Source organism: Phaenicophaeus curvirostris, chromosome 1 (assembly GCF_032191515.1).
Source record: "Phaenicophaeus curvirostris isolate KB17595 chromosome 1, BPBGC_Pcur_1.0, whole genome shotgun sequence".
Classification (NCBI taxonomy): Eukaryota; Metazoa; Chordata; class Aves; order Cuculiformes; family Cuculidae; genus Phaenicophaeus; species Phaenicophaeus curvirostris.
The window spans coordinates 46,694,581-46,717,405 of NC_091392.1; the positions used below are offsets into that span (position 1 = coordinate 46,694,581).

The following is a 22,825-nucleotide window of genomic DNA, read 5'->3' on the forward strand; positions in this document are numbered from 1 at the left end:
ATAAGTTACACTAAGGAAAAAATATACAGATCATCCAAATCTTGTTTCTCTGTGACACTTCAGCTTTGGTTCAGAGCTACCTTGGGAATCACAAGAAATTCTTAAGTCAAGCCTTCAAGATTTTTTAGACATCTACTCAGCTTTTCCAAACTCTTTCTCTACATGCTCACAGAAGTTGAGAATTTCCAAGGCAGTTTAGAGACAGGTTAGCCTCTCCTTCCTTCCTCTCTTTCAGCATCACTCTCAGACTCCTAGACCCAATTCCCTCTGGGAATATTTCCACAGCAGCTTGCCAGGACTGGGAAATGTAGTGCTCATTCGTGCATCTCCAGCACCTAAGCCCACAGAGAGATAAGAAAAAGTGTAGTAAATGCTGTCCTCTAGATGATTTGGCTAGTGGAGAAGAGTCTACAGGACAGCAGCTGGGGTGAGAGCTTTCCCTACCACTTCCATTTGCTTACACTGTGCTTGTGATCTTGCTGCCAAGAGGGATGTAGGGCAGCAACAGGAAGGAGGCTGTGAGTGTAGGGTAGTTATTTGGGGAATAGGACAACCCTATGGCTCCACCCAAACTATAGTTTCTTAAATAAGTCTTTGTGGAGACAACAGTGAGTGCAGGCATTACCATTATCTACGTAAATCATAGGGGAAGAGAAGAAACAATGAAAGCATTTTGATTGTGGAAATGTTTTTTTCTGTCAGCATAACACAACTGCCAAGTGTAGGACAATTCTGCCATGAAATGTTCAGCCTGCTAGATGACCCAGCTTGACAGACATTGGCACATAAAATAATAATGACAATGCTTTTAATAAAAGAGAATGAAAGCAAAAAGTGGCACTTATAGTTGTGTTACCTCTTTAGCCATTTCACATTATCTAAAGCATTTTCCTCACTGTCTTCAGATCCATTAATGAACTCCCATCTTGAGGGAAAAGTCTCAGCCATTTGCTTAGGGTTTTCAAAACCAGGCATGGGCAGGATGGACTTTCCATGAAGTTGTGTGTATGGTACTTTCCTCCTTTTATTCAAAAAACATCTTTAATTGATGGATGAAGTGGGTTGCTCACTTTTTAAACAGAAATACTTCTCCAAATGATCATCAAGCTGCTGTGGACAGGCTGTAGGGACAGGAATTACTTGGCTGTGAGGCTCTGAAGCACAGGGACCCATCTTTTATAATGCTTCATTGTGGGATAAATGGGTCCCATCAAAGTAAGGTTGGAACTGTCAAGTGCACCAGGAGATACAGGAATAAAAACACACTTTTCTTCAAAATTATAATAACCCATCACCTCACCTGTTGTATTTCTGCCCTGTTTAAGCAAAGTTCTGTAGAAGAAATAGAAGTAATAGATATATTAGGAAAAAAATATGACACTTATTAAGGTATACCCGTAAGACATAAGTCTTAAGACAACTTTCCTTTTCTACTGATGTAGCAAAGGACAAAATGTAGTTTCTCTTCAGCACACTGAATGAATTCGCTTGTAATATGTTTTAATTTCTCCGTATTGGAGCTTCTGTTGCAAGGAAAAACCCTTTCAAAAGGATTGAATCTATAAATCTCTGTGGTTTATAGGAAACACTAAGTCCCTATAAACACTAGTATTTTTTTATTGGTGAACAGATTGTTGTTGATACTTATTAAGATGTCCTCATCTCAGAAGGTGGAAAATAATTTTTCCTTTAAAATATCTCTAGCTTTGACTATATTTTCCAGATGTTCAAAGCTTTGAAAAAGAGGAGAGCAATAGCATTTTTAGTGTTTCTGTGCTAGAGGGAAAAACCTACAATTTGCCCTTTATGTATGCCTTGGAATATGTTGAGTTTGATGAAACAGTCTCATTTCCAGGAAAAAATCCTCTCTTTTTACTGTCTAAACTGGATTCTTACTAAAGACAGAAAATGAGGAAAAGATTTTCATTCCAAATAAATGTTGACATATAAAGTGCAGAAAAAAAAGTCATTCTCAGGAAAAAAATCTAGGTAAATTTGTTAACCAGTTGACTCCCCATACATTGCTGCAGAGCCAGATGGAATTGTAGATTTTGCTTTTCCAGCTGAGATAGTGGAGAAAGCTAGTGCAAAGATATCACTATCTAGATGCTTCCTGAAGCTCAGTAGCTAAGTTCTCTAACTGTCCAACAGGAGATTACAGTTAATTTCTAATGCTTTGCTAGAGACAAAGTGGGCTGATGGTAGTTTCCTTGTCTCTGCATATCTTTGAGAGACTAAGGGACACAAGAAAAGTCCTTTTTTAAATTTATTCTTGTCTACCTAGAAGCATGTTTCCTTTAATAAAGGAAGTAGCTTTAAAACACTTGCTGAAAGACAAAGTTGGGAAAGGAAAAAAAGGCCTGGCATGGAGAATTTAACAGTTCTTTCAATCAATAAGGAATGTCAACGTAAAACACTTTTTTGAAAAATATCGGTTAGTCTAATAAAAGATATTACTTTCTTACAAATCTTACCTCTAGCATAAAACATTCACATTGATCTGCTCTCTGAGGGTACAGAATTGAATGAGGTTCTTCAGCAATATTCCTGGTATATAGAACATGTTCCAGAAGTCAGGATGGATATATTACATGGTGTTCTGAAATATAATAGGAAGAGGATTTCTGAGAGAAGGTCAGGATTAAGCTATTGGCTGTGAGAGGTCCTTGGTATTTCTAGGTAAGATCACTACTTATTTCAAAAGTATCTGAGGAAATGATGTTAAGACAGCTGTTTGTACAAGTGGATGTTGAGGACTGAGCTGCAAATTTGAGTTCTGAAGCAGGCCAAGCATAGTACTGACAAAGCTAGCAAAAGACCTGGGAGTTAAGGCCAATGAGAAATTCGAAATTCTAAACAGGATTTGAGAATTTTCAGCATCTGATTTAAACAAACTAATTGGAGAATGGGAGAACTATAAGTACAACTGTGTCCTGTTGAACTGTCGAAGTCAGAAAAGAGTGCTGAAGTGTGATATAGAGTGTTTGTGATTACTTGAATAGAAAAGAAGCAGAGAAATTTCAAAATGCATAACTTTTTAGGAGACCTCAGTAGTACAGTGAATCAATCAAAGATGTTTATTTATAGCATGTTTTAAAATATCTAGCAAGGGAAAATTGCATACTGACCTGGATAGATGGAGAAAATTGTAGCACAGTAAAAGCTAGAGCTGTGCTGTGGAGATCATTCTATTTGCTACTTAATGATTTGAAAATAGCTCTGTAAAGAAGCTTCAGAAACTGCAAATACTTACTCTTACAGGTGCTAAATGTACTGAATATACTACATATAGAGTCCTCATTTCAGGTGTGTAAAAAACAAGAAAGAAGTATGATTCAGCACAGACATATCTGAGAGGTTCGTGTCTGGAGATTCATATGACCACTCGAGTCCTGCATCCAGCTGTTTTTTTGAAATGAGAACAGAGTGGTAGTAATCACTCAGGATTGTTTCTCCCAGGTCTCCAAAAAGTGTGGGACTACTTGTTTAGCCAGTACAAAATAATTCAGTATGAACTGCTAGGACAGACTCCACTAGAAGGCAAGTCAAGGAATGAACGGTGTGGTGGTTGAGCAGCAGCAGAACCTCATTAGCACTTAATATTTTTGCTGATCCCAACAAATCGTACTGCAATCCTTACAAAAAGTGATAGAAACATTAAGCTAAGGAGACTGAACTGACTTCCGTTATGAGACTAAATCAAAGCAGCTGGATACCTGGTGTAACATAACTCCAGCTTTCAGAAAAAGAGTGAAGTGATATATGGAAATGCCTTCAAACCAAGTAGCCACCTCCTTAAACATGCTTTTGATATCTTACCTTATCTACTTACAGTGTTCATTTTCTAAGAATATCTTAACTGCATTGGCAAATACATTAACTTATAATTATTCTTACTGACTAAAAACTAGGCTTCAACAAACTTATGCAGGTGCTTAGTATCGTGTCAAGTCTTTATCAATATACTGCCATAGGGAAGACAGTCCATTAAGGAGACCCTTTCAGAACTTCATGTGGAACATATTTCCAAGCTATTGTAACACTGTTACAGCTGATACTGTGCTAGTTCATGAACAAAGAGGTCTATGTTCTCTGTGACTATCAGCCTGATGCTTTTCAGTGGGCAATAAAGGGAAGAACCAAACATCACAGTGGGAGAGGAAGCCTTTCCATTGATTTGTGTTAGTTTCAGGCTGCTTCTACATTCTTTTAACAAAACAAATTTAAAAATATTGTAACCATTAACCAGTACTAATCTCCAGAACAGGAGATTTTATGACCGAGTACTTCCTTGATTCTTCTTTCCACTATAAAATGGAAGCACAGTCGTGTGCAGTCATATTACATTATTTCGAACTCTGTCAAAATGGGCTATACAGAACAGAATGTTTAATTGTCAGCTGCTAACGCCGCACCGCATATAAGCACTCATGTAGAGTAAAAGAAATGGTTTAGAAAGGTGTAAGACCAAAGTTCCCATTTCCTCACTAGCACTCTACAGATTTGCACATGTTCTGGAATGTGCTTCCTCTGGATTCTGATTTCCGTGTATTGTAAATGGTCCTCAAAGAAGGAAAGTTACTGCTTCATCTGCAATAGCCCCAAGAAACCTTTAGCTTCATCACAAATCTGCTATATCAAGTAATGATGACTCATAGGAACAATTTTATTCTTTGAGAGTCCTCCCTTGGTTGGTTAGAAATTAAACATTTCCATTTAGCACTAAATGAAATCTCTAAAGCCTCAATCATACTTGAAGCATGTGAAGTAATCCTTAGAAAGCAATGCATTATGAAAGTAGTTTTGATCATCAGCATGATTGCTGTTCAAAGGATCCCATTTATGCAAAGAAATTAAAAGAATGTAACAGCTTCATTCAGCCATTCTGTAATAGTCATTAACATTTTCTTGAGTTAAAAACAATTTTGGTTTTTTTTCTCTTTGCTCCAGCAACTGTTTTTCTGGAGTTTTGGAAAAGAAGGAGAGCAGTAATTGCTTATGACTGGGACTTGATAGACTGGGAAGAAGAGGAGGTTTGTATAAAAAAATGTAGACCTTAATCTTTAATACAAAAAAGATTTGATTAAAAATGTAAGCATGTTTTTCTTTTGGATTTATTTTGAATTCATTCTTCACAAACTAGGCAATAAGCATTTTTCTCCTCGGGTGTTTCCTCTGGAATGTAAAGTATCTTTCCCCAGACCAAACTGTCTTCTCTTTCTACACCTTTGTAAATCTCAATTAATTTCAACAGATCAGTGACTGTCATTACGGGAGTTTTCAGGAAAAAAGTGCACTTTGAGAGGAACTAACAAAATTTTCTTTTGAATTTAAAGAAGATCTTAGCCCTGGGATACCATGAATTTTGGCAAACGGGCTTTTATCTATTGGGTTGAATGACCACTAAGAACACTGATGGAGAGAAAGACTTGCGAGACTTTAGCTGCTGGTTACCTAAGTACACAGTGCTGCAGAGAAACTGAGGGAGATGAACCAGCCCAAAGGACTTAATTCATCCTCTGTTGGTAGAGAACATCTTCTTACAGAGGAAACAGTGAAAAATAGCCTTAACCTTTTCTGTGGTGGTTATTGGAAAGAAACAGCATGCTCTTAGGACTGAGAGCTGAGGTCTAATTGGATCTAGCAGGTTTAATTATTCAGGAGAAAAGAAAGATTTGGTGGGTATGGCAGAAAAAGCACTCCTTAAGAAGGATTTGGATATACAGGAGTCCACAGAGTTTGCTCCCATTCCTCTCCAGAGACTGTCCTGAAGTTCTTGGGGGGACTACAAGGAGCTGCTTGATCGGTTTCAGCGCAGTTGAAGACTTCTTTATGGTTGAATCTGCAGAAGAATTTCTTTTTCATTAATCTTTCCAGAAGGGAAACAGACTTCGGAATTACAGGATTTTTTGACTTGATGAGGCAACAAGTTCAATGAGGCCATGAAATGATACAATTGTTCATTTGCTGGTAGAATTTTTTTACATTTTGAATTACTAAGGAAATAATCCAAGAACATAAAATGAAATAGCTTGTACAAATGGAAATTATTCTCTTTGTAGCAACAGGAACATAATTATTTGTGCGTATATGCTGTCAATTCTTAGTGATACTTTAGGTCTGTTATCATATATATAGAAAATACTCTAATACAGGTTTAACTCTCCTGAAATTAGCAGCCTTCTCTTGCCAATGTTGATTACAGTGTGACTTGATAGTTGTGTCTGAGGTTCAGATATTGGTCAGAATCGAACCGTAGTGATCTTGTCCCCTCATGACTAGTTGCACAAAAGCCACTGCTGCTGCTGCTGCTGCTGACAGCTAAGGCAGAAGACAGATGTACCAAACTGCAGTTTCCAAGTCAGGATTACAGATCAGTGTCCCCCAAATAAGAAAGAGCCTTTGAACTGTAATAATAAAATACAAAAGCAAGAACAGTATGAGGTAATTTTTATGGTTTTCACAAGAAGCCTAGTCTTGCAGATGTTTATAGTTTAGGATGTTATATATATGGACCTTTCAACATTTAACCTTCCTGGATTTATACTGATTTATAAATACATACACTTAATTTTTTTATGATGAGTTCAATTACAAATATTGAATTTCCTGGTAAAGTTGTCCTTAAGTTACACTTTTCTTTTTTTCTTTTTCCATGAAATAATTCTAAGTGATGTCTGGCTACTGCAGTGATGCTTGGAAGAGTCTTTTGCTCAGGTGTAAATACATCATCTCCAAGCCCATGCAGGACCACTCCCCATTGTTTCCTTCTCTTCAGGCACATGCCCACAACTCCATTTGCAATATTTCTGCTACTACTGAAAGTGCATGTCCTCTCACAGGGCCTGGAGGAAAACATTCCCATGGAAGATTTGCTCTCTGCTTTCTAAGCATTTTTGGAAGAACTATGCAACTAAGGCTTTAGCTGGGAAAAAAACTGAAAAGACAGAAGGGAGTAGGGTTGCTAGATTTTTCCTCTTCTAGTCAGAAAGCCTATAAGAGCTTCTGGTAGTTGAAACTATCCTGATAAAAATGCAATGTGTTTATATTATGATGCATCACAAATAACAGTTTTTTAATAAGAAATTATTACGTCCCACTGGTAGATTATTTTAGGTGGGACTGCATGATGATGTGTGCATGTCTGCAACTTTCAGATGATAACTGCTCCCTGCTAATGGTTAGCTGATCTTTTATTTTCATACCAGGGCTTATCCAATAAGCTCTGTCAACAAGACCTCAGTCAGGTGCCCTGGGGCAGCGTTGAGTGTACCTGCTCCAGAGCTATTCATTGCACTTTCCCCCAGTTCTAGAAGCTGTTTGCTAAGTCTCTACAGAAGGAGGTAGTAGCCTTTTTAGAAGCAGTGTGGCAGATGGTACCTTTGTCTCTCAAATTAGAATTTGAGGATGCCAATAGATGCTCAACTGGCTGCTTCTCAAATATACATTTGATCAGTCATCACAGCATCAGTATCTCATTGGCTTTTGAGGTATCAGTTCCTGCTTTGCGCAGTGGAATGTCAAAGGTGGGAGCTCATTACTTCCCAAAGGTGTCTTTTCTGAAGATACTACTAGTGCCCATACTTAAATGCACAACTCAAGTATGTTTTTGCTTTAAAGTAATCTCTACTGATCACTGCCTCTTCTTGCTAATCAAACACTGCACATTTCCATTGGCTCTGGAGTCTTTGCAGGACTTTGACCCTGAGACATTCACAGTTTTGGAAGAAGGTGTCTCAGGGGGAAAAGTGTTGAGATCATTTCCCTGTTCTGTGGCTCAAAGTCCAGTTCTTCATTTTGCCATTGCTTTCAGCTGCAAGCAGAATTGACCTGCAAACAACAGGCTTTGCAAGGACACTTACTTCTGGGGGTGATATTATTGTAGTCGAGGTTAGATTTTAAATATTTTACAAATCCCCTGGGCTATAGAGGACAATATATCCTTGAACTACAGACTATTACATAGATAAAGACTGTATCCATAATTACAGGCTACTGCAAGAATTCACTTGTTGAGGGACTCAGAAACCTCCTGAAATGAAAGGAAATATTTCACAAAGTAGCTCTTCTTGTATAGGAAGATCTGGCGCAAGCACTGCACACTAATTCATATTTGATGCTTCATAAATCATTATGATTTCTCTTGTGAGTAAAGAACTGGAAAGATCCATGTTTGAGAAGTCTGAAGGAAGGAGAATGGTCTGTTTTATGTGGACTGAAAAAGAAACATCCTGCGCAGTTTGATCATGAAGTTGTACATGTCAGTTAGACGTCAGTGAGGACTTTGTCTCCAAATGGTGAAAATTTTACCCCTGAAAGTGTTAATTTCTAATAAAATTACTGCTAATTGAATCTCCTCTCCACACTCCATTCAGTTATCACTGCAGAGAATCAGGCAATTTGATAGCTATTTCAAAGAAAACAATTAAAGAATTCTAATTACCATTTTAAGTCACAAGTTTTTGTTAATGAAGATTGCTGTTTTTATTAACATTATCTGCCATGTCTAACTTTTACTTGCTTTAATTTTCATTGTCAAGTTGAAAAATAAGGTTTTGCAACAAAGGGAAATCTATTAATTCCTACCAACAATAGATTAAAAAAAAAATCAAGTCACATTTATAAGTCTTCCTATCACTTCATTATCACTTTTCTGTTCTAAATGAAGAAACAAAGGAGTGAAACAATGAAGATGATGGGAAGGAGAATTAAATATGTTCAGACATGCATCCTTGTGATGCATCCCTTTAGATTTTAACCCAAGGAAGCCATGCTGCAGCCCCTACAGTGTCTGGATCCTCCAGGCTGGGGACATGGACTAAACATGTTTGGACTATTTCAGCCCTGCATATCTGGATTTCCTTTTCTTGTTAAATGAGGTGCAAGGTGAGATATATGGAGAGTAACTGAGTCTTGGCTATGTGTGCAAAAAGAAATCAACTGCATGGAGTTCCTGGTACTCCCAGCTGAAATACATCTTCTGTCACTGTTCATAGCATCCTTATTTTCTTTTTCCTCAGTGCCACTTTCTTTATATCATTGACCTCAGCCAGACACAGTACTGTTCACTTTGTGCCCTAAACTGTGCTCAACCTTGCCAAGTGTCATTGAATAGGTACAAAGGTTTATGCAAGAGTTTCATTGAGCTCTTCAAAGGGGTGGGAGCTCTTCAAAGGGGTGGTCCTAGCAGCTCAGGAGAAAGCCATCCCCGTGGTCCGGAAAAAAAGCCGGCAGGGGAGAAAGCCAGCTTGGTTGAATAGAGAGATCTTGAGGGATATCAAGAAGAAAAGAAATGTTTATGGCCTCTGGAAGAAGGGACAGGCCTCTTGGGTGGACTACAGGAGGGAAGTGAGATTGTGTAGGGAAAAAATCAGAAGGGCTAAGGCTCAGCTAGAAATTGGATTGGCCAAGTCAGTGAAAGATAACAAAAAATCTTTCTACAAATATATAAATAATAAAAGGCGGACTAGGGAGACCATACAGTCCCTATTGGACACAGAAGGGACAACAGTAACAGGGGATGAGGAAAAGGCTGAGGTACTTAATGCCTTCTTTGCCTCAGTCTTTAGTCGTAAGGAGGGTCGTTCCGCCTGTGTACAAACCCAGGAGCTAGAGGAGCATAATGAGGCTCCCATGATCCAAGAGGAGGTGGTCAGAGACTTGCTAGCCCGACTGGACAGTCACAAGTCTATGGGGCCGGACGGGATTCACCCTAGGGTACTGAAGGAGCTGGCGGATGTGCTGGCCAAACCCCTTTCCATCATCTTCCAACAGTCCTGGAAGACTGGGGAAGTCCCACTGGACTGGAGGCTGGCTGATGTTGTGCCCATCTACAAGAAGGGTTGCAGGGAGGACCCAGGAAACTACAGGCCTGTCAGTCTGACCTCAGTGCCAGGGAAAGTCATGGAACAGGTGATCTTGAGTGCTATCATGAAGCACATGCAAGAGAACCGGGTGATCAGGCCCAGTCAACATGGGTTCACAAAAGGCAGGTCTTGCCAGACTAACCTGATCGCCTTCTATGACAAAGTGACCCGGCTACTGGATGAGGGAAAGGCTGTGGATGTGGTCTTCCTGGACTTCAGCAAAGCCTTTGACACAGTTTCTCACAGCGTTCTGCTTGAGAAACTGTCAGCCTCTGGGCTGGACAGGCGCACACTCTCCTGGGTGGAAAACTGGTTGGATGGCCGGGCCCAGAGAGTGGTGGTAAATGGTGTGAAATCCAGCTGGAGGCCAGTGACAAGTGGGGTTCCCCAGGGCTCAGTGCTGGGTCCAGCCCTGTTCAATGTCTTCATCAATGACCTGGATGAAGGCATCGAATGCACCCTTAGCAAGTTTGCGGACGACACTAAGCTGGGTGGAAGTGTCGATCTGCTGGAGGGTCGGAAGGCTCTGCAAAGGGATCTGAACAGGCTGGACCGCTGGGCTGAGTCCAATGGCATGAGGTTTAACAAGGCCAAATGCCGGGTCCTTCACTTGGGGCACAACAACCCTGTGCAGTGCTACAGACTGGGAGAAGTCTGTCTAGAAAGCTGCCTGGAGGAGAGGGACCTGGGGGTGTTGGTTGACAGCCGACTGAATATGAGCCAGCAGTGTGCCCAGGTGGCCAAGAAGGCCAATGGCATCTTGGCTTGTATCAGAAACGGCGTGACCAGCAGGTCCAGGGAGGTTATCCTCCCTCTGTACTCGGCACTGGTGAGACCGCTCCTCGAATACTGTGTTCAGTTCTGGGCCCCTCACCACAAGAAGGATGTTGAGGCTCTGGAGAGAGTCCAGAGAAGAGCAACAAAGCTGGTGAGGGGGCTGGAGAACAGGCCTTATGAGGAGCGGCTGAGAGAGCTGGGGTTGTTTAGCCTGGAGAAGAGGAGGCTGAGGGGTGACCTCATTGCTCTCTACAACTACCTGAAAGGAGGTTGTAGAGAGGAGGGTGCTGGCCTCTTCTCCCAAGTGACAGGGGACAGGACAAGAGGGAATGGCCTCAAGCTCCGCCAGGGGAGGTTTAGGCTAGACGTTAGGAAAAAATTCTTTACAGAAAGGGTCATTGGGCACTGGAACAGGCTGCCCAGGGAGGTGGTTGAGTCACCTTCCCTGGAGGTGTTTAAGGCACGGGTGGACGAGGTGCTGAGGGATATGGTTTAGTGTTTGGTAGGAACGGTTGGACTCGGTGATCCGGTGGGTCTCTTCCAACCTGGTTATTCTGTGATTCTGTGATTCTGTGATTCTGTGATTCTGTGATTCTGTGAGTTGAAGCATTGGAGGTGACTGAAATTGGCAAGCTGGGTTCTTGGCTGTTAAAAGGAAATGAACAGCAGAGGCTTGGTGGAAAAGCTGCAAAGACAGTTCATAGCAGACTTTGTGCTCCCTTGTGGCCAGCTGTACCATCAGCTGCTTCTCCAGTATGCAGCAGAGCGTTGTAAAACTTGATCTAATCTATAAGGACTGCCAGCAGCTACAAGAGTTCATCTTCACACTCTGGTGCTCTCTTTCATCTCTAACAGCATCCCTGATCTCAGAATTGGGTAAAGCACCACAGGACACATGCGTGTTGGTGAACCTCCCTGATGGCAGGGCAGTGGGGTAGCCCTGCTGTAGCTGAAACCCATGAGACCTTATCTGAACTAAGGGTGAACTCTGTCTTTCTGACAAGACTGTAAACAGCTGTAACCAGGTCTCTCCTTAAGAAATCCCCAGGTTTCATTTTTGACGAGGATTTTTGTGGCAAAGCAGGATTTGACATTTCCACTGCTGAAAACTGTTCCTGCCCATGATATTGTCCAAACTAGGAAGGAATTGAGCAATATTAGGTGTCATGGCTTTCTTCAAATGCTGAGAAACTTCTGCTGACTTTTTGCTTTGTTGTATAATACCAGTATCAACAGGATAATACCTATCTAGAAAACTGCGTGGTGTCAACCTGAAAATTATTTGTCTTACTGCCATATAGTTTGAAAGAGTAGCTTATAGTTTAGATGAGTAGCTAATTGGGGAGTTTAGTAAATTCTTCCAATACAGTTTCAAGGGTAAAGTGATTTATTCTAGTTCTCATGAAGGAGACTTGATTTCCCAGCTCAGCTTTTATAGTGGCTGTGCCAGCTGCTGAATTCAGAGATGTAATTCCTCATAACAGTGATCTGATAAATTATCTGAAGTTTTCTACATACTCTTTCCTAGCTGTGCTGTATGTGAACACTGTCTGTCTGTTCTTTAGGAGGAAATACGTCCACAGTTTGAAGCCAAGTACTCCAAGAAAGAACGAATGAACCCCATATCCGGGAAGCCAGAGCCTTATCAAGCATTTGCAGATAAATGCAGCAGACTCATTGTTTCTGCATCGGGAATATTTTTTATGGTTTGAGAACTTTTATTTATTTACCCATTGAAAAAATTCAGAACGATATTATCTCTGCTGAGAGACTGGAGTTATTGGATGTGACTGCTTGAAAGTTAAATAAGCTCTAGCATGTTTACTGCAGGCTGAAAATCTGCACACAGCAGATCTCCTGAGTTTTTCTAAAATCCTACAGTAGTTTACTCTTATCACTGAGTCTCACAGATAGTTAAGTCCTTCCTTCAAGACTATATACATAATGCTATGTGTAGCAATACATGTGCCAGAATAGTGACACTATCACATTTAGGCACTAACATAAACTCACTGAATTAGCTCACTGGTTTCCTTGCCTTCCCTAGGCAGACAGTGCAGAGTGACAAGGAGAGATGCCAGGAAAAGGCACTTGTTCCTCATGAATTCTACAGAGAACCTAACTAAGGTGCCTAGAGTGCTTAATGGTGTTAATGTGTCCTAGCTTTTCAGTGTATTGAGGAGGTGAGGAAAGAGGGTTTGTATTCCTAATGTGATTGAAGTGGAAAAACAATTTTCCTTGTCTAAAATAAGGCATCTCTCCCCCTTCCGAAGTGCAAAACTAAATGCAGAGATTTGTATGTATTTCTGCTGAAATATGCTCATCCTCAAACTTCACTGAAAATGTTATTCACTGTTATTCACATTACAACAGCAGTGGCTGAGCTGGCCTTGAAAACACAGCTGACATCAACCCAGACCCTCAGGGACTTTACTAGGGCTTTTCCAGGTGGCTAGAAAATGACAAATGTGTATAACTTCAGGAACTACGGAGAGCCAGGTAGGTGAGCTAGACCAGCAGCTTTGTATTTGAAGGAATTTGGAGGGCTTGTAAGAAGCAGATGGCTCCCAATTTGTCCAAAGCAATCTTGGCCAAGAAAGACAAGAGTGTTATTGAGATGAACTGTGCTCTTCTGTGTCGGGTGCACAGAGACACATGGAGAGACATTGGGTGCGAAGAACCAACATACTGCTTGACTAAGCCCTTGAAGACAGGGCAGTCATTAATCTCCTTAGCCTAGTGATAGATCTTGCTCAAAGTTTCAGAGAAAGTGGCCTTGCTCTGAATTGTGTGCACAACGGATTGTACCCGTAACAGTACTTGAAACAGGACATGGATTATTTTCACTGAAATTATTTTTCATTGTTGGCATAGCTTCAAATGAGTTAGAAAACCCTGAATTTTCCCCCAATTAGGTAAAAATATTCCATTATAGCTTTAGGTACAGGAGATATATACTTAGCAAAACTTCAGGTTAGAACAGCTTTCAAAATTTCACAGCACTGACTCTCACAGTACAGTTAATAATACAGGTTGAACCAAGTTAGTGGTTCCCTCACAACATTATGCAGGGAATCCAGAGATAAACCTTCACATTCACACACACTTTTATTTTTCTTCTGCACTAGGAATATGGCAATGAATTTTGTAAGTAATAAAATATGAGACCAGCTTGACTGTCATTTGATGTTTTCAAAATCACTTTGCCCATCCAATTAGCTTAGAAGTACTTCAATTTTTATTCGTTTAAGTTGTCTGTGCATAACCTTGGAATACACCTATCCTTTACAAATAATCAACTGTGTTTCACTGAAGAAACTCTCTCCTTATCTAATATCTAACAGGTACTGTGCCAGAGTTTCTATGAGATGAGTCACCCATGCTAATTTATAACTGTTTGTCCTTTAGGTGGCTTGCTAAACTGTGATATAAATCGGTCATGATAGAAAACAGTTGTCAATTAGTGCTCAACTATTGCATATGGAACATCAAGTGATTTAGCAAACTGGCTCAGCTGCATGCCTTTCACATTGTAACTGCCACATTTGCTGAAAGACTCATCAGGGAAGAAATTATAAGGGCAATCGAATTTGTTGCGTTCCCTAGAAAGAATATTTCCAGAAATGTAGTAAGATATAATTTGCTAGTTTAGCTTACCAGGACTGCTGAAGAAGTGCTTACAAATGGAGACATTTTTTTCTGTATATGCAAGGTCCAAAAAAAATCATGTCAAATACGATACCATCAAACTGGGACATAGCTTAAGACTAGACTTTGCACATCATGAAACATGCATGTAAGGAAAATTTCTAATTCCCAGAGCTGGAAACTCTGTTTCCCATATTAACACCAAGGAGAGGTACATTTTCAAGAAAATTTTTGTAACTAAAAATTATTTTGATGTGATTTCAAAAATATTTTGCATTATGGAATACAAAAAAAAACTTCGCAATAAGAAGAATATTTATACTGAAGCCTTTCTCTGAGTTCAAAATTGATGCACTTTTCAAGTTTTTCATCTTACTGTTTCAACTTCCAGAGTTTCGGGAAGAAGATAACTCCTGTACTATTGAAAGTTTTCAGGTTCTTCTCTCCGATTTTTTTCTTCCTTTAGATCTGTGTGGTGATTGCTGCTGTTTTCGGCATTGTTATTTACCGTGTTGTGACTGTCAGCACTTTTGCTGCCTTTAAGTGGGCTTTAATCAGAAATAACTCTCAGGTTGCAACTACAGGGACTGCAGTGTGCATCAACTTTTGCATCATCATGTTATTGAATGTGGTGAGTAAAACTAACATATCCAAAGTCATACCTGAGCCATCAGATCAGTCGATAGCTTAGTCTGGAGATTACTGATTGATTCCTTTTTCAGCAGAAATGGTGTACCTTGCTAAGCCAGGTGTGATATTATTGTTTATGGAAATCATTCACTATGTAAAGTACAATTCCAAGCCCAAAACATCATGTGAAGCATGTTTGAATGTTCTAAAAAATATTTTATGGAGACCCGTCCATATTCTTGTTTTATCCTCTGACACATTTTTTTTTCTTTGAACTCCCCTAAGCTGAAACTTCACAGGGCTTGGGTGACATGACATTTTCCATGAGATGAGTGTGGCCTTTGCCAGGGCACACCAGAGACATTTTAAGGGGGAGGAGGGATCAAGCTACAAATCATTCAGGAACCGGAGCCAGGGCAAAGTACCTATACCCACTCAGTAGCAAGTGTCTTCTACCAAAAGCACGTTAGGCTTTGCTCCAGGAGCTATACTGACTACTTCCTAGGGGAAGTATGAGAAGTTGTTTCAGACCTGCACTTTTCCAGGTGCTGGCCTGGAGACTACTCACTTTCCTGTGCAATACCCAAGAATTTCAATCATCTAAAAAAATAATTTTAACTGCCCCTCATTTATATAGCAGGAAATTGCAATTGGCTTTGCTGCAGGACTTTGCTTCTCCCTTTGTCATACGGAAGACTGGACTGATGACTAGAACAGTCCGTCAAGAACTGTGACTTTCCTGTGTTTTCCCTAAGGTGGGACTATAGGCAGAAAAAGGAAAGAAAGAAGAGGTGGAAGTTGTTATTCTTTCTGAAATTGCACTAAGGGATCTCTTCTTTTATGTTATTTTTGATTCATTGTTTGTTGCAGCAGCTTTTGGGGATTTTCTTTGTTCCACCTAGAGCACACTGTAAACACAGAAGAAATAAAAAGAAAGCTATATATCTATGTCAGTACAACATCCATTTCCAAGCTCTCAGTATAAGTGAATATATGCAGTGAAGCAGCAACAACAAAAAACTGCACACAAAAAAAATTATTTGGTTCTCTAAGTGTTTTACAGCTTAGAGAATGTTTTTAAATCATGGAAGATGATGGGAAGGTGCCTTTTGAGAAATATTGTTTTAATTCCTAAAATAAATTAAATAAGTAGAGCACTGCAAAGATGGATTTCTTAAGCCATACAGTCACTGCCATGCAATAAACAACACAACCTTTGATCTGAACAGAGCTCATGGGAACAAAAGATCCCCAAAATATGAAACTGCAGAAGCTTTTCAAAAGAATGCTTAAGAACATAATCCCTCACTTCCCATGGTAGATTAATGTAGTTTACTTAAGGACAGTAATGGCATTTATTGGGGGAGGGGGAAATCCCCAGGAGCAATTCAGGTAGTTGAATCCTTTACAAACTCTGACTCAAGAAAAGTTAGTCGTAGAGCAAGCAAGGATGCAGTAATAAAGCCAGAACAGACCAAGATGTATATAACAGTAGGGAATTCACTGCTAGGAAGCCTGAAAAAAACAGCAGTGATTCTGGTATGAGTTCACAACTTCTTTAAGCATCAGAGGAAAGGTCTAGACCACAAGTAACTTTTAGACTGGATGCTCTGAGCGCTAGGTACATACATTGATACATCCATCATGACAAAACAAAATTACCTTCAAGTATAATGTCTCTCAGATAAACCTGCAGCCTGACTTGGGAACAATCATTAGATTTACCTAGGTTAAGAAGACCTGTTAATTCCCGTGACAGAACCCATAGAAATAAGAATACAGAAGAGAATATTTGTTCCAGGAAGAACAGCAACAAAATACAGTTTTGATACCCTCTTCTGCAGAGCAATGTACATTTGTAAAATAGCACTCTCTCTGCTGGAATCAGGATATAAATCACCCAGACATTTAGCACTTTTACAGTTGCCCCTAAGAGATGCTTTTAAATCTAGAAAAAAAAACACCTTTTCCATTTACTTGAAACAAAACTGTTGACTCCAAAGGCAACAAAAAGCTATTCTAAGTGAGAAGTGGATATTAACATTGCTGAAGTAATTCAGGATTACTTTAGTTCTTAAGCAGGCAGTTTGATCTGTAAATTGTACATAATTCAATTTAAGCAAGAGTTTATATGGATAACTGCAAATGAAAAGAAACATTGCTGATATGCATTTTAGTAATAAATAAGCACTTGAGCCTGAAATGTGAGGGGGATTGTATCCCTGCGGGCACCAGTTAAGGACATCTAGCATTTTGTGGAAACAGGCTGTAGACTCACTTAAAGCAAAAGGAAATCATTGTATTAATTTACAGTAATAGTGATGTCGGTGTTGATGTACTTTATAGGTTAAAAACCTCTTTGCAAACACTTATTGTGGAAATCCTCCAAGACAGTTTTTGTAAGCTTTGTGAAGTTAGCAGTCTCCCAGAGAGTTAAAGAGCACAGTATCTGATAAGCACAGAAAGTACAACTTAGGATTTAGAACAATGTCACTGACTCAGAGTAAGAAATGTGTCTGTTAGTGGGGTTGACTAAAGACTCTCTGAAGCAACCCTGTCCCCCAAGTATTTTCCCTTTTGGCACCAAAAAAATCCCAAACAAAACCAAAATACCCAACATAGTAGAACATGCTCTTAATACAGTGATTTTTTTTTTTGTGAGTTAAATATTCCATAAGTAAATAAAACAAAACATCCCAGTTGTGCTTTTGTTCTGCTTTATGTTTTTGGAAATGTTATCTCACCCTTTTTCAATGTGTATGTAAAATATGGACAGTGACAAAATTTTTTTTTCTCCATATATTGTAGATGAAAAGATCTAAATATAAGCTTCAAAATTATTACTGTTCCCTGTTTGATTATATCATTGTATTAATATATAGTTTTATCATCATTATCAGAACATCACAGAGACCATCTGGATGTCAGATTTAATGTGTAAGAACAGTTACTCTACATAGAAACCAGTTCTGTATTTTTGAGCTGTTCATGTAGCTAAGAGGCTGTTTCTTTTCTTTTACAGTTGTATGAAAAGGTCGCTCTTTTCCTAACAAATTTAGGTAAGCAATGTTAAATACAAAACTGAATTATATTGTACTGATTTTTGGTCCCTATACCGTGACAGCATTCAAATTGTCTGTATAAGTACAAAAAATCCTGGCTAAGTTGCAGTCTATAGGAATTAATGTTTTTCTTAACTTTATAATAAAGGAATATATAAATTAAGCTATAGTGCCATATTGAGTTTCTGGATATCTGTGTACATTGTTGATGTCCAGGTGGGCAGATTTTGGTGTCTGTTCAGTGGAAACGTACAGCTGATTTTGGCTGGTGTCAGGGCTTTTCTACATCTGTGAAGTCACAGGCCATGTGTTCAAAGCACTTCAGATAAGATAGCATTTTATTATCTAGCTTGTTATTAGACTGCGAGTCCTCATTTGTATGCTGTTTAAAATATATTTGCTATCCTGTATCCATGGAGAAAATACCTGCTAGAAACAGTTGAGAAATATGACTTTCAAGTATGTGACTTGCACAGGCTATGCTCCTTTACTCCCTCTGACACCCTGGGGACAGTAAGATGTGATCTAGAGACCTTGAGGCTTGATTACTTTCTGTTAGGTTATCATCAAGGTAGGTCTGGTTCTTGAAGCTTGTACAGAAAGCACTTGTATGAAAACTCAGTGGGTCAAGCTGTTCTGACGGTGTTCAGACTGCTTTGTGGTTTTTACTGTGACGGACTAAGTATCTGATGTGGTTTGGATGATTTCTATCATTGTAATAAGCTCAGAGTGGGATTGGCAGCAAAGCTTTATTCAGGGTGTCCTTCTTCAGCCTTTACATGAACATTTTTAGAGTTCATGTCTGTGCTCCTCAAGAGCATAGCCGCTATCTCTGCGAGGCACATGAACAGAGTCAGACTTGTCCTTCCCCCAGACTAGCATCAAAAATCTGAGATGCTTTATTCCTTTCTGCTTAGCTAAATATGTATGTACTGGCATACATACACACAAATCTGGATTTCTTGACAAGCATTCCAAATCACTAACATGGTTGTTAATTTATGGTCTGTTTTATGGTTTTGTTGATGCGCCTATTTTAAATTTCCTAATGGCTAGGGCAGCTCTAATGTAAAAGAATCTAGTTTATTGTTGTTGTTTCTGTACTTCCAGTACTTTACTGGAGGCTCCTTTGGAAGAAATATATGAGTATTACGTATATGAGTATTACGTAGATAAGTATATGAGTATTACTATTACGACACTCAGAATCATCATTAGTACCTCCACTTCTCCTCTGACTACTCCTGTTCACAACAATGAGTGACTAATAACAATCTCCTGCCAACTGCAAAGTAGTTCCAGGACATGGTACCAGTGTGTTGGCATAGAAGTTGTTTTGTTAGCTTCTGTCTTGATATCTGTTTAGATTAAGGGCCTGCCTAAGGAGAAGAATATGTCTTCTCTTTTTCCATTTGGTTTACCCTATCCATTGCAAAATATTTTTTCTCAGTCTCTTGTCACGAGTTCCCTGAGACAAGGAAAGCGAGTCATGCAGTAGCACTGCACTGGTACCTGTGTAGAGTCATTAGGTGCCAGTATCCATGAAACAGAATTACAAGAAGGATTTGCTCCAGTTCAGTGTGACACCTCAAGCAAAAAGGCACTTACATTGCTTTTCATGGGGTGCTTCCTGGAAATGTTATTATGAGATGTTGCAGGAAAGAAAAGAGAAGAGCCTGAGCCTGTAAAGCATGCAGGAATCTGAGAGGGAAGTTGAGTATACACATTATCTTGAACAATTTCTCACGTTCCCCTGGGAATATACATATGCAGGTATCAGAAGAGATTTCTAACTCTTTACAGGCTCACTTAACTGTGCACTCCTTTTGGATAATTTTTTTCTGTCAGCTTCTAATTTGGAATCAGCAAGCTAATTTACAAATACATTGCCAGCTCTGATAGGTGTGTGCAGCCTTGTGCCAAGGGTAATTGTTACTCTGACTAAACCTCTGAAACTCTGCCCTCTTTCTTCACAGAGCAGCCCCGTACTGAATCCGAGTGGGAGAACAGCTTCACTCTGAAAATGTTTCTTTTTCAGTTTGTCAATCTGAACAGCTCTACTTTTTATATAGCATTCTTCCTTGGAAGGTAGGATTGATATCTGCACTCTCACGTGCAAAATGAAGTAGAGAGAAGAAATAAAATTGTCTGTAATGAAAAATAATGGGACCATATTGTCACACATCTCAAAATGTAAATTCCATACTGGCAAAATAAGATTTTTATTTTCCTTTCAAAAGCCCAGAAACAGATGTAGTTTTCATTTCCCTGCACCACATTGTCTCAATGCTAACTTTTAGCATTTTCAACAAGAGCAACAAAGCTGGTGAAAGGGCTGGAGAACAGGCCTTATGAGGAGCGGCTGAGAGAGCTGGGGTTGTTTAGCCTGGAGAAGAGGAGGCTGAGGGGAGACCTCATTGCTCTCTACAACTACCTGAAAGGAGGTTGTAGAGAGGAGGGTGCTGGCCTCTTCTCCCAAGTGACAGGGGACAGGACAAGAGGGAATGGCCTCAAGCTCCGCCAGGGGAGGTTTAGGCTAGACGTTAGGAAAAAATTCTTTACAGAAAGGGTCATTGGGCACTGGAACAGGCTGCCCAGGGAGGTGGTTGAGTCACCTTCCCTGGAGGTGTTTAAGGCATGGGTGGACGAGGTGCTGAGGGATATGGTTTAGTGTTTGATGGGAACGGTTGGACTCGATGATCCGGTGGGTCTCTTCCAACCTGGTTATTCTGTGATTCTGTGATTCACAGCTAGGAACTGATGTGTCCCCCAATACTACACACGCAGGTCACTTCACTGTCTTTCTGTGTTTAATTGGTACAGGCAAGTAACTTACTTCACACCGTATTAGACTAGACTAGACTAGAATAGAATAGTTCAAGTCAGTTGGAAGGGACCTACAATGATCATCTAGTCCAACCGCATGAACACTTTCCTGATTCTATTATATGATTTGCACTGTTAAGAGTGAATTACGAGTTATCAGCTGATTTTTTTCACAGAAAATGAAATACATATATGTATGTGATTTTCTTTCTGCAAGTTCCCTAAATGCAAAAAACTGCCTTTGAGTACAGAAGGCTTGAGTATAAGGATCCATCAATATTGATTATTTGTGTGTGGGAAGTTGTGGGAATCATTTTGAGAAAAAACATGGGAGAAGAGTCAGAAAATTATGTTTTCCTAATGAAAACTAACATTTTCACTGATTCCACAGAAAGGCAGATATCACAGCCCACATTATGGTAAGGAAATGAACTGGCAGTTGAAAGTCATCTTCCAAAGTGGCACAACCAGTTTTATTCAGATTTTCTTTCTTCTCTGAATATGTTGAAAATCCAGCAATAGAGTACTCGGTATTGAAATAAAACTGGCAGTAAAAATATCCTTAGCACTCAGTGGAAATTATTCCAGGAATCCCCCAAAACGTTCTGCAGCATAACATCTTTTATAGTTATATCAATCATACTAAGATGGCATTAGATTAAAACAAGTGTGAGATTTCTTCTGCTACTGTCAACAGACTGCTTGTACAACATAGTTGATGTATATTCCTGTTTTAAAGATTTACAGGACACCCTGGTGCCTACTTAAGGCTGATAAACCGGTGGAGATTGGAAGAGGTGAGTGTTTGCTAACTACACGCTGATTTATCTGCTGCCTACAGATGCAGTGAATGCAAGTAGAGGCAGACACATAACTGTCTAGGAATTTTTGAGTGTGTTATTGGGTTTTCAGTTGCCGTCTAATTCCACACTGTTGACACTACCATCTGCTACAAAAACATCTACAAATTAATATATATGCCCTCTTCAATGTTAGCAGATTTAGTGTTAGCACCACATTTGGAGAGTGCTATCAAATGGTTCAAACGTTACATTTTTACACCGTAAATATTTCATCCTTGAAATGCAAAAAAAAAGTCAGATAAAAATCTGATGGCTTTTTGTTTCTAAAAAAAATTCATTTCTGGACAGAAAGAAATTCACTGAACATCCCTCCAAAATCTGAGAAGGGCTGAGCTGACCTAACAGCTTCCTGCTGCAAAAAGAAGCAGTTGCACTCTTCCTTTGAGCCCTCCCCCAGAAGTTTGCTCTCTCCTCTTCGCCTGCACTGACTCTGGCTTGCACAGCCCTGTGAGGAGCCTATTCAGTTCCCTGTATCAGCAGGAAACTTTTCCTTTTTCTGGCTGAATTAGTTTTCTGATGAGTTATTGGGCTAAATCATCTCATCAGCATAACCAGAAAACCGGGAAAGAACCTCAACTCCCTGCAGGAGCAGAGATGGAAGGAAGAACTAGGCTTGTGAGAGAAGTGCAACAGTGAGGTGTTACAAGTTGGGGCAGTTGCTGGAGGAAGCTACTGGTAGTAGTCCCTACTATTATTAGAGGGCTACTAATATTAGTAGACCTCTACTATATTTTCTCAGAGCTAAAAATAATGAAGTCTAATAATAAAGAGAAATATCTAATAAAAAAGTCTCAACTTCATTGATTACATGTGCTCTAGGCCTTACTAGGAACATGATTTAGAATATAATGCCCAGATATCCCTCCAATAGCCCTCTCTTCACCTGCTGGATGAAGTCAAGTCTAAGACATTTAATAACATGATATAGTCTGGTCCAGTGCCCATGGGCATATTCAGACCATGATTTATATATTAGTGATGTTATAGTTGTACCACTGCCGCTTCATTAATATTGCACTTACCTTTCTCAGGTTATGTTAGCGTGTGTCACTGATTCCTAAAAACAGAAGGATGATGATTTAATAATGCCAGAGAAGTTAATTTTAAAAAATAATAATTATCTGCTGACCTGTTAATCTAAAGGAGAAGTTGA

General features: G+C 39.6%; 1 protein-coding gene across 8 annotated transcripts in view; it reads left to right on the forward strand.

Annotated features, from left to right (window-relative positions):
• ANO4 (anoctamin 4) overlaps positions 1-22,825 on the forward strand; it is a 212,602-nt gene that overhangs the window by 167,886 nt on the left and 21,891 nt on the right. For all 8 annotated transcript variants that reach the window (XM_069857110.1, XM_069857086.1, XM_069857078.1 and 5 more), the window contains 6 exons: positions 4,951-5,033; positions 12,209-12,349; positions 14,758-14,922; positions 17,944-17,980; positions 19,960-20,071; positions 21,549-21,606. In XM_069857110.1, the coding sequence (XP_069713211.1) occupies positions 4,951-5,033; positions 12,209-12,349; positions 14,758-14,922; positions 17,944-17,980; positions 19,960-20,071; positions 21,549-21,606 (596 nt within the window). The remainder of the gene's footprint in view (positions 1-4,950; positions 5,034-12,208; positions 12,350-14,757; positions 14,923-17,943; positions 17,981-19,959; positions 20,072-21,548; positions 21,607-22,825) is intronic.